The sequence below is a fragment of the Heterocephalus glaber genome, unplaced genomic scaffold (assembly GCF_053883595.1).
Source record: "Heterocephalus glaber isolate CG9 unplaced genomic scaffold, H.glaber_assembly_v1.0 deba00001111, whole genome shotgun sequence".
Taxonomy (NCBI): Eukaryota; Metazoa; Chordata; class Mammalia; order Rodentia; family Bathyergidae; genus Heterocephalus; species Heterocephalus glaber.
In genome coordinates this window covers 891,036-902,978 of record NW_028258194.1, presented here as the reverse complement: position 1 = coordinate 902,978, position 11,943 = coordinate 891,036, and the positions used below count along the sequence as shown (strand labels likewise).

The window sequence follows — 11,943 nt, the reverse complement described above, 5'->3', positions numbered from 1 at the left end:
GTTGGCCTGAATGCAGGACCATGCAGCTGAGTGGGGCTCTCTGCCTCATGCACAACTACATATCTGAGGTTTCCAGGAACAAAATGCTTCTTTCGCATCCCGTTTCCTTGGTTCTCTTAGGAACCTGGAGGCTTTTAACAGCAGACTGATCTTGGTTATTTGTGGCCAGCTGCCGATGTCACTTGGGTCATTAAGGCTCAATTCTGCATGGCCCTCATTATTGCTAGGCTGGACTGCTGGGAGGGAGTGGGAATGCTGCAAGAGGCAGGGCCTACAGGGCCCGAGTCACTGGCACTGGCATGGGACGCGCCCTGAGGCAGGCCTGGTTCTCTTCCACTCACTGGCCAGGAGGTGAGTGGCTTGCTGTCACAAGTGCCCAACCTTGTGTCTTCCTGGCCAGAAGGCGGACCAGGCCCTCTACGAAGAGCCAAAATGAAGTCTCTCCCTGTGCAACTTGGTGTCTCGGGTGTTCGCTGGAGTAATGGGAAGCTGACTAAGACACAGCAGACAACACCAAATTTGTAGTTTGTGCTGCAGTTTCTCCCTTGTGCTCCAGTCTGTTTGATGTCGTCTCTTGTAGTTCTCCGGGCATTGCGTGCTCTGGGTGTCTGGATGCCACATTCCTGCCTCTCCAGCGAGACCCACTGCTCCTCTCCCAGCCTGCGAATGCTGCATGGCAGCAGCTGCTCCCAGGCCTCCCCACAGTTGCTAGCTTGGTGGTTGTGTGGCCCCCAGTAGGCGTGCTGGTCGGTCCCCCACAGGTAGTGGTCATGGTGCCCGAGGGAGGCCAGAGCACCCAGTGGGCTGTGACCCCGAGGCCCTGCTCACCGCACGCGGCCTCCCCAGAGTGCTTGTCCGCCACGCACTCGCCCTTGCTCCCTACCCTGCAGGTTTCTGCTTAGGGACCGATGTCCACTATCGCTGGTCTTTCCTTCCTGGCACAGTCATGTTATCTCCTCTTCTTTTCTCCCATCTCTTCCACTCGGGACAGAGGCTACACGAGGGCAGGAAGTGCATCCTCTGTTACTGCTCTCTTCTCCAGAGCCAGTGAGAGCTCCTCATTCCGTGCTGCCTATCTACTCCACGGTCCAGATGAGGGCAGCAAGGCTGAGGCAGAAGCCTGGCTCCAAGTGCGACTGTTGCGTTTGGTTGGTTGGGGTTTTTTGCAACAAGGTCTTGCTGTGTAATCCCCGCTGGCCTCCAATACTCCATCTTCCTGCCTCGGGCTCCCAGGTAGCTGCAGTCACAGGTGTGGCAACACGCGCAGCGCTGGGCAGATGTCACTTTCAAAGCTTGTGTCCCTCACACCTTGAGCACTTTTGATCTGCTAAACTTGTGCTGAAACTCCAGGGTGACCGTGAAAGGTGGCACGATGGTTGAGTTGCAGGGTAACCATGGAGAAGTTGCAGGATTAGTCATTCCAGATCACGTTCATCTTTGCTGCTTCTCCTTAAAGTGTGCCGAAGGGAGAACCCTCTGCCTTGCAGGCTGGCTAAGAGACCTCAGTTCTCTCCATCTTGGTGTCCATGAGGTTCACCACGGTACGCAAACTTCTTATGAAACCGCTCTGGAATGAGCTGGGATCACCGATGATAGTGTTCTCCCCAAATTTTTAAAAAATTGAAATTGTTGAGGGCGAGGAATTTCACTCAGTGGTTTCGCCACCTGCTGCGCAAACGCAAGGACCCAAGTTTGATCCCCGGTACCAAAAAAAAAAAATTGTTGTAGCACTCAAAACTGCTTTACCTCAAAAAGCAAAATTTACAGCCAGGCAGGTGTGATGGCACAGTCCTGTAACCCCAGCCCTCAGGAGGCTAAAGCAGGAGGACCACGAGTCTGAGGCCAGCCTACAGTGAGGCCCTGTCTCAAAAACCAGAAAAGGACTGGGGATGCAGCCCAGTTCTGGAGCACTTAGCTCACACGGACGAGGCCGGGGGTTCAATCCCCAGCACTAACTGTAAAAGCGAACCACTAGCTAATGCTGGGCGCTTTGGCAAACGTGGTAGCTGCTGTACAATAGCAGTGCACTGGGGCTTAACCGATCTGTCACACTGACCGCGACGCCAGCGGGCTGCAGCTCAGCCTTGTGGGAGTAACTACAGTGACAGTCGCTGTTCTGCAGACAGTTGGAGAGCATGTGCAGACCTCACAGACGGGCGCACCGGGCAACCCACACGATGCTCTGTCCTGGCTTCGGTGCTGCCTGGCCCATCCCGAAGACTCAATCCCAGCTCATCCTGGGGCACCCGCTACACCGGTGGGTGACCACCCAAACCCGTGGGACTCCCCCGCCCTTTTCTCGGTGGCTGCAGTGAACCGACACCTGCACTCACACTTCTCACGCCCAGCGCCCAGCGGCAGTGACAGGGTCGCAGGCTAGTCACAGGAGGCGGCGCTCCACTAGGGGCTGAGCCCTGAGGGCCCGCAGCACTGCGCAGTGCGTCCCCCCGGCAAAGAGCCGTGACTAACCGGTGCTGACAGAGATCAGCCTGGCTGATACTTCGCGCCACGCTGTGTTCTGCATTGGTACAGTGTGCACGTGATACTGGGCTCGGACCCGGGGCCTTGCTCGTGCTAAGCCTGTGCTCTAACACTGAGCCACAGCTCTGCCCGTTTGTTTTTTGTCTTGCGTTGGGGTATCTATCTCTGCTCCCTGGCTGGTCTCAAACTTGTAGACTCTTGGTCCTGCCAATTCAGTTTTGAGTTCAGTTTTGAGTTTAGTTTTGAGTCTGATTTTGGAAATATAGGGGTGATCAAAATATATGGTGAGTGTTTAAAATTTTTAAATTTATCACAGTAAAAGACCACAAAACTCCCTCAATTTTCCGCTTTGGTTCAAATACTTACACCATGGCTCTGGCCACTTTCTGAAGCAGTTCTGGAAGTCTTTCCTGAGTCTTTACAAGATAGCATCAAAAATGTGAATGCTGCTGCTGAGTGCCCTCCAACAGCAAGGCAGGCTGGTAAAAACTCGGCGGCGTGTCCTCGTCCACCTTACCCACCGGATCTGACACTCTGCAATTTCCTGCTTTTCCCCAAAGTCAAATGACCACGAAACAGCATCGCTTTGAGTCAATTCAGGACATCAAGGCAGCCGCAACGGCGCAGCTGAAGACACAGCGGGCTTTCAGAGCTGGATCAAAGTGCCAGTGTACTTGGTGATCACAGCTCAAAGCCATTCTATCTTTGGCTTGTGCTTTTTTGAGACAAGGTCTCACGAGGTTCAGGCTGGCCCTAACTATGTAGTCTTAAGCTGGCCTCAAGTTCCTGGCGATCCTTCTGCCGCCACTGAATGCTATTAGTGTGGCGTGCACCCTCTGGAGTATTTTGTCTCATGTATTGGAAGAGGAAGGAGCGGCAGAGCCGGCAGAGCTAAGCACAGGCATCCATAGTGCGTGGCCTCACCTTTGCCACACCCCTGGGCCAGAGGCCCCGCCCACAGCAGGAGCCCTGCCCCTCCTGGGCCTTCTGCTCCAGCTGCTGAGGAGCTGCGGGTCTGCAGAGTCTGAGCTGGGGTGAGCGGGGTCGGGCAGGCACAGGTGTCTCCCCGGTGGGAGTCTGGGGGCCGCTCTCCTGTGCACGGCCCCGCGGCCCCGGGAGACCCGCTACAGCTCCTTTGCGGGACTCTGGGGCACAGCACTCTCTCCCTCCCGTTTCCAACTGGGGAAAAGATTTCCACAGGCCTTGGTGTGTAGAGGGCAGATTTACAGAGTGTAATCTACACAGCCACTACGACAAGAACGTTAGAATCCACACGGGGTTGGGGGGAGGAACAAACACTGCAGGTACCCAGTCAATATTTGCTGCAGTCTTTTTGTGGGGGTGGGGTGTTGAGACAGAGTCGCCCTGTGCACCCCAGCCTGGCCTGGCGCTCTCAAGCCTCCTGCCTCAGCCTCCCGAGCGCTACGATTACAGGCGTGTGCCATGCCCAGCCTAAGTACGTGCTGACAGCAGACTTTAAAAGGTTCATCTCATGTTTATTATCAGTGCTCTGACATCGCGGGTGTGGACGCCCAGTCTTGATTTTCCCAGGCGGAATCACCACGTGTCATACAGTTTGGGAGATGGTGAGAACACTGGCATAATCCACCCAAATTACAAATGCGGCAATCCTTAAAATCATGCACATTATTTCACCATTTCATAAAACACTTTAAACTTCTACAAATGTTCCTGTTGTAAAAAAAACCTCAAAAAATGCATGATAACTACAAAATTCACCTTGGAAAAGTAGGAAGTTAACTTCTTTTTTTTTTTTTGGTACCAGGGATCGAACTCGGGTCCTTGTGGTTGCAAGGCAGGTGGCAGAAACACTGAGCTAAATCCCTGGCCCGAAAGTTAACTTCTAATTCTGGCTGTAAAGCTTCTTTTTTTAAGTGATTAAAAAACATGACGAGGGCTGGGGATTTAGCTCAGTGGTTCTGCCGCCTGGCTTGCAGGCGCAAGGACCCGAGTTCGATCCCCGGTACAAAAAAAAAAAAAAACATGACGAGGAGTGTACTGAATGGTGGGAGAGGGGTTTCCAGTTGATGGCTGCTCTGCGTCGGACAACACTTCACTGCGTGCAGGAGACGTCAACGCCAAGAACCACATAAATAAGTCTTCGCCAGGAAGGAGCCGAGCGGCCCAGGAGCCAGGCCCTTCCACACACACCTGCTACAGAACCTTCTGCAGAATGGAGTTGGCCACCTCCAGTGACTCGTCTTTTACTAAGACAATATCGTAAGCGTCCATGTACTTTTCCAATAGCTCGTCTACCTAATGAACGAAGAACAGAAAGAAAATGAACATGCAGGGAGAAGGAGCGGGCGATTTCAGTATTAATCCCAGGCCACTGTTCTATTAGGTCTGCTGGGAAAAGTGGAGTCCAGTCAGTGTCCTCAAACTCCTGAAAGGAGCGCATTCCGGCCAGGACAGGAACCCCCGTACCCACAGGGCGCTCTCCTCCCAAGCACTCTCTCCAGCCCAGGGCGATCCTGTCCTGTGCCAGGACTGGCAGGGCCCCAGGCTCAGGGAGTGGCAGCCAGCACCACCTGCACAAGGTCTGCCTCCAGCCCCGTGTGCTGCACACACCTGGGCCGCTCAGTGCCTCGAATCATTGGCCAGTACAGGGTGAAGGACTCGTGCCTGCTGGAACCACTGCCTAGAAAGTTTCTGCCTCATTTTTTCTTAAAAGGAAATTTAGTTCTATATACTTACCCTATCATTTAGATAGCCAATTTTCAGAATGTGCTCAACATTGGCCACCCCATCTGCCATTCGCAAGTCCCCTTGGGAGTCTCCCAGCAGAATTATGTTGCTGTTGTCTTTTAGCTGGCTGAAATAGTCTGTGTTCTTCAGGGCACCGTCGTGTTTGTTGAATACATGAATTAGTTCTCCCTTAAATCCTTTGAGCATCCCCTGTGAAAAATAGAAATGTTCTAAAATAAGAGGTCTTACAAGCACTATTTGTTACACTTTCATATTCTACAGTTCTTACTGGGTGCCACTACTATTTGTTTTGGTTTTTTTTTTGGTACCGGGGATCGAACTTGGGTCCTTGCGCTTGCACAGCAGGTGGTGAAACCACTGAGCTAAATCCCCGGCCCTTGCCACTATTATTTTATCATAAGAAATTTACAGCTGGGTGTGGTGACACATGCCTGTAGTCCCAGCACTTGGGAGGCTGAAGCAGGAGGATCATCATGAGTTCAAGGCCAGCCTGAGGTACATAGTGAGATCAAGAACAGCCTGTATTACACAGCGAGACCCTGTCTCCCCCCAAAAAAATTTACAAAGCACTTAAATCGATCACATTCATAGTAGGCAGGAAGGGCTCCAGAAGTAACTTACTTTCTAGTGACCACTTTAAATGGAAGTACACAATGAACTGAGAATACAGCTTTTATTTTTCATTTTGTTCTTCACCAGAGTGTTTCATTTTATGAATTTTACAATATATCACCTTCTTGTTGTGGAGACATGGTCTCTAGCTCCGGGCGGCCTTGAACTCTCCATCCTCCTGCCCCAGCCTCCCAGGTGCTAGGACTTCAGAGCTAAATCCCCACCCCATGCTAACATGCTGTCATAACTAGGAGAACTGTTCATAGAAAGCCGGTTTTCCACCTATGAATGTTGGATCTTCACAACTGCTGCATTAAATGACATTAAGAGAAGTTTTACAATGTTTTTTTTTGGTACCAGAGATCGAACTCGGGACCTTGTGTTTGTGAGGCAGGCGCCAGAACCACTGAGCTAAATCCCCGGCCCCAAATTTTAATATTAGTCTACAACTTGTGTACCAAAGTTTAAGAAGGGCATGTTACTTTAAAATACTACGGATGTAGTAACACGAGAGATGATGAGGACAGGCCCATCACCTTGGCCTACTTTAATGAATATATGGCAAACAATAAATAAACAAATTTACACGATGAAGATATTTTCAGATTTTAGAAGTAAGTGAGAGCCGAGTGGTGGCACGTGCCTGCAATTCCAGATACTCGGGAGACTGAGGCAGCAGGATCGCAAGTTCAGAGTTAGCCTGGGCAACAGTAAGACACTATCCCAGAAACTAAAAAAGGCCGGAAGGCCTGGGATTCAATCCCTGCACTACGATAAAAAACAAAAAACAAAAAAGAATTGAGGAATGACTTGATATTCTTACATTTTCATCAAAATCCATGAAATTGGACACAACTTTAACATTTGGATGATAGACTCCAGCTTGACGAATAACTTCCTCTAGAACATCACCGATACCCGCCGAAAATATAAACACAGGGATACTGTGCTGTTGGAGCTTATCAAAGAAATTCTCGTACCCTTCCCTGCAAGATAGAGAGGCAAACTAATGGCTAAATGGCAAGGTTTAGAAGCTGAATAGCAAAATATTTCTACCTAACCCTATGGCTCATGCACATCCTCATTTCAAAATGCTCCCCAGGAGGGCAGTTACCAGCTACCAGAACAAGTTTTTCAAAGCAAGCGATCAGCCCTCTTCTGCTGAGCTGGAGACCCCTCCTGAGTGCAGCTGTCTGCTGTCTACTACAGGAGAGCACAGCAGCAGGACCTCAATGTACTCTTTCGCTTCTGGCAGCTACTCCCCTTCCCAAGATTTTAAAATCTTCTTTCCCTCCTTTAACTAAAGGTTAAACCAGGCTGTCACTGTATGTGAACAGAATACTCATTAGTTCACTCTTTGTGACAACTTTATACTTCCCTTCTTAGAAGTAATTACCATAAAATATAGCAGCATCCAACATCAGGGGTGGCTAGTGTGTAGCTTAATGGTGGAACATGTACTGTAAGATTAGCACCATTGCATTTGCCTAACAAGTTCATAATTTTATGATGTGGTAAACAGTATTGAAAATAAAGCTTCTGATACATTATAATTCATGCATTATAAATATTTTAATTAGGTACCTTTCCCAGAAAGTTTTCAAGGAAGTCTGAGAATTCAGTACTCATATAAATTTATAAATATATAAATTTATATTCTTTGCAATTTGATTTGTAAACATTCCTTTCCTTTCATAGTTAGTTCTTTTTTATTTTTTTGGTACTGGGGATCGAACTCAGGACCTTGCACTTTCGAGGCAAGCAGTGGAACCACTGAGCTAAATCCCCAGCCCCCTTAATAGTTCTTTTGAAAGTATTTTACTAAAGAATTTCAAAATGGTCTTGATTGCATAAATCTGTAAGTTTGTCTGGAATTTTTCAATTTAGAGAAAGGAAATACAAATTAGCACTTAATTCTAAGGGCCTTGTCATCTACACTGAATCTAACATGTCATATTTCACCAGTATCCCTTTTATAACAGGTAGCACATACATAATGGAATGTTATAGCTCTTTTTCGTAAAAACATACAGTTGAGTGCATTTTTAACAATAGTTCAATTCTGTTGACAGTAATAAAAAATCCTCAAGAAACTTACTTGAGCATAACATCAGATTCTGCCACAATTTCCTTGAGTTTAGCTTTTGGTATACCTTGCTCAACAAGCAAACCGTGTGACTTTGTATACCTGCAGTTTTGACCAAAGAAGGAAAAATGAATTAAGACAATTATCTTTATTACAAAGCATCTAGTAGAGAAAATGACTTGTGTTCCTCGCATTTAGATTTAAATCTTTGAGGCTTAAATTAATCACTAATTAATGTATATCCCAAATGTGTCTCAAAATGTGATGTGCTTTTTATTTTTTTGGCAGTACTGAGGATTAAACCCAGGGTCTTTGCACTGAGCAGCATCCTTAGCCCTTTTGATTTTGAGATAGGGTGTCACTAAATTGCAGCTGAAATCTTCATGGAAAGTATGATGGTGATGCCTAGCGAGCATCACTTGGCATGGCCAGTTCTGTGTAGAGCAGCCTGCTTTGTGCTCGTGTGAGAACTCCTACAATTACAGCACTCTACCTGAGGGCCCCTAGGACGTGACTCTTACGCAGAGTCTAATCCACGGCTCCACACTCCCAGTCGACCTTCCTCTCAGTCTGTCAGCTTCCTGTCAGTCAGTGAGCTCATTCTCCAAGGGCAGCTTACTCCATTGCCAGACAACTCTAACTCCTAGACAGTCCTTTCTTTCATTATGTAGAAACCATTTTACTCCTATCAAATCTGCTTTTTTGGGAGGGTTCTTTTGAGACAGGGTCTCCCTACATAGTTCAGGCTACCCTTGAACTTGTAGCAATTCCCCTGCCTAAAACTCTGCAATGCTGGGATCACAGGTGTGTGCCACCACGCCCGGCTCCAGTTCTGCTCCAGTTCTGCTTCTGGGTACAGAAAGTCCCTTTTCAAATTTAGTATCATAAACACAGATGAACTGTATCCTGTTAGGTAACAGGACAGTGAGACAAATACTTTTGGTCTCAGATTTTAAAGCATCAGTTGCTTCTTCTCAAATTAGGCACCTTTTTTGTACAAACAGGACCTAGAGGGCTGGGGATTTAGCTCAGTGGTTTCAGCACCGCCTGCTTCGCAAGCGCAAGGACCCGAGTTCGATCCCCGGTACCAAAAAAAACCCAAACAGGACCTAGAGCGTGCCAGGCAAGTGCTCTCCCCAGGCTACAGCCTTTGCCTGACATCATTCCGTGCTCCTGGAAGTGGCCCCCAGGTGAGGTGCTGTGGCGGCACGCCCTGAGCCCACACCCACACTCTATTCACCCGCAGCTGTGTCAGCAGTGGGGCCAGACTGAGTCAGTCAATTAGAACCTTATTTTTTTTTGTCTCTGGCACAGTAAGCCACATCTTATCCACACACTTACGAAGGCAAGGTTTGTGTTTGGTTCTGAGACAGGACCTCACTATGCACCCCAGGCTGCTCGTGAGCTCACAGAGATCCTCCTGCCTCAGCCTCCCAGGTGCTGGGATCACAGGCATGTGCTAGCATGCCTGGCTGGTCCGTTTGAACTGTAACAGCTATATGGGGTTTTCAGCCCTCACACTTACCATTCTACCATGTGAGGGTACTTCTCCTCCACAGTAAGCACAGGGTCCACCTCGATAGCGTAATACTGCTCCTTCAGCTGCAGTAACTAGAGAGAAACAGGACTGCATTATGCAGGTTAGTCTTGTGACCACTCTGCTTTGTTTTATAGAAAGCAGAACAGTGTAAATAGCTGTTTTCCACAGGTGGAGAATAAACTGGGCTGATGGACCCCTGAAGAGAACGTTTTGGGGTTAGTTTGCATACAATGACATATTCCTATGAAATCTACCTAACTACTCATCAGATGGTCACTATAAAGCTTCAGTTCTCACATGAGCAGTGTTAAAACTGATTCACAGTGCAGATCCGATTAGGTTCAACACTCAGAATAGACACTCATGCAAAGTACTAAAGCAATTTCCTGGTCAATTTAAGGAAACAAAAACTGTAAAACCAAAGCACTTTTGTTCTAATTTTTCAGTTAGTTGAATACACTACAACATCTTGGTAATTACTCACAAGTTTAAAAAATCTAAGGTTTGCTGGTGTCATGGTTTCTGTCTAGACATGCCTCTAAAGCCTCACGCGCTCACAGTGAGCCACACGGGTTCACAGCTGGGTGCGGCGTTGGGAGGGCAGCCTGGTGGGCCGAGGCGGGTGGGGAGCTGGGCGGGGAGGGTGTGTGTGCGCATCACTCCTCCCTGATGCTCGCTTGGCTTCGCTTCCGCTTCCCCGCCATGCCATGCCATGAGCAGGCCTCCTCTGCCCCACCTTGGACCAGCCCCACTACAGACCAAAACCCTATACACCACAAGCCAAAATAAACCTCTCCTCCTTTAACTTGCAGTGTTGGGCATTTTGTCCAGCAACAAGAAAGTAACTAAGACAGTTGGTTTGAAAGTCACTGTTAATTTTTCTCAAAAATCTGGGGAAGATGGATAGCAACGCATGCCAGCTATTTGGGAGGCTGAAGCAGGAGTAGAATAAGCTTAGCCAATCTGAGCAGCTCACTGAGACCCTGTCTCAAAATAAAACAGGACTGAAGGTGTGGCTCAGTGGTAGGGCACCTGCCTAGACACATGAAGACCTGGGCTCAATCCCCAGTACCACAAAACAAAACAAAATAAAACACTTTTTGTTTGTGTGAACAAACCTGATGTGATTTTCAGGCAACAGACTAACTCTGCATTCCTGGTGAGGCTTACCTTTTTTCGACATTCATCTGTAACCAGCTTACAATTATCAATGACATCTAGTGAGAAAGCAAAACAGGCATTAAAAGAAAATACTCTCATCAATGCCACCACTGCCAGGAATAACTGAATACTTTTCATTTTATTTATTTATTTATTTATTTATTTTTGGTACTGGGGATCGAACTCAGGACTTGCGCTTGCAAGGCAGGTGGCGGCACCACTGAGCTAAATCCCTGGCCTGTATACTTTTCACTTTAAACGCCAAGTCAAGCAGCACAGTTATTAACACTCCTAATCTCAAGCCGGGTGTGGTGGCACATGCCCGTGATCCCAGCACTCAGGAGGCTGAGGCAGGAGGGTCTCTGCAAGCTGGAGAGCAGTCTGGGGTGTGCAGTGAGTTCAAGGCCAGTCTGTACTACATAGCGAGCCCTGTCTCAAAAAAAAACAAAAAAGCAAAAACAAAACAAAACCAAAAACAGTTTAAAAACCTCCAAAACTTTTGGTCTCAATGTCACAAGTCCTGCACCACTGCTGTGGAAGGGAACAGCTCCCATCAGAGCCTTGCGACCCTCACAGGCGCCACTGGCCCTGACTGCTGAGGGTCTTCAAACAGTCCCCGGCTCACCTTTTTAACTAAATGAAAGCAAGGAAGGTCCTAAGGCAGGAGACGAGGGCATGGGCAAAGCTGGCCGAGGAGGAGGCTGGCGGGCTCACTACGCAGCCCCGGGACACACGGCTGTGCAAAACTTCCCAAGAGAACTCAGCAGGTCTGGGGGTACAGCCGAGAGCCGACCCCAGCCTGGCGTGGGCGGAAGGGACGGCTGGGCCTGGCGTTTGGTGCTACTGCGCTCTCACAGAGGCCCACCCGCACGCTCCAGAGTAGACTTTTTTTCTTATTTTCACTTGGCCCAAACTCGCTCTGCAAAGCCTGTTTCTTTTTCTGCCTTTAATAAAAGTGAAAAATACTATGGGGGTGGTCGTATTAGCGATTGAATCCAGGGCCTCTGCACTGAGCTACATTCCCCAGTCCTTTTAATTCTGTTTTTACTTAACTGTTGTTTTTATTATTTTGAGACAGGGCCTGCTCTGTAGTCCAGGCTGGCCTTGAACTCATGATGATCCTCCAGGCTCAGCCTCCTGAGTGCTGGGATTATATGCATGTGCCACCACACCAGGGTTTTTCTTTGTATTAGAAGACAGGGTCGCACTGAGTCAGCTAAGTTGCTCAGGCTGGGCTTGAACTCATGATGATCCTCCGGGCTCAGCCTCCTGAGTGCTGAGATTGCAGCCATGTGTCATCATGCCTGGTTCTATACCTTTTCTTCTTTCTTCT

General features: G+C 48.5%; 1 protein-coding gene across 6 annotated transcripts in view; it reads right to left on the bottom strand.

The window, feature by feature from the left end:
- Nucleotides 1–3,956: 3,956 nt before the first annotated feature.
- Nt5c3a (5'-nucleotidase, cytosolic IIIA) overlaps nucleotides 3,957–11,943 on the bottom strand; it is a 54,042-nt gene continuing 46,055 nt past the window's right edge. For all 6 annotated transcript variants that reach the window (XM_004872199.4, XM_004872195.3, XM_087210115.1 and 3 more), the window contains 6 exons: nucleotides 10,620–10,666; nucleotides 9,435–9,520; nucleotides 7,922–8,011; nucleotides 6,647–6,809; nucleotides 5,200–5,400; nucleotides 3,957–4,758 (listed from right to left, as the gene is read on the bottom strand). In XM_004872199.4, the coding sequence (XP_004872256.1) occupies nucleotides 4,657–4,758; nucleotides 5,200–5,400; nucleotides 6,647–6,809; nucleotides 7,922–8,011; nucleotides 9,435–9,520; nucleotides 10,620–10,666 (689 nt within the window). In that variant the 3' untranslated portion in view covers nucleotides 3,957–4,656. The remainder of the gene's footprint in view (nucleotides 4,759–5,199; nucleotides 5,401–6,646; nucleotides 6,810–7,921; nucleotides 8,012–9,434; nucleotides 9,521–10,619; nucleotides 10,667–11,943) is intronic.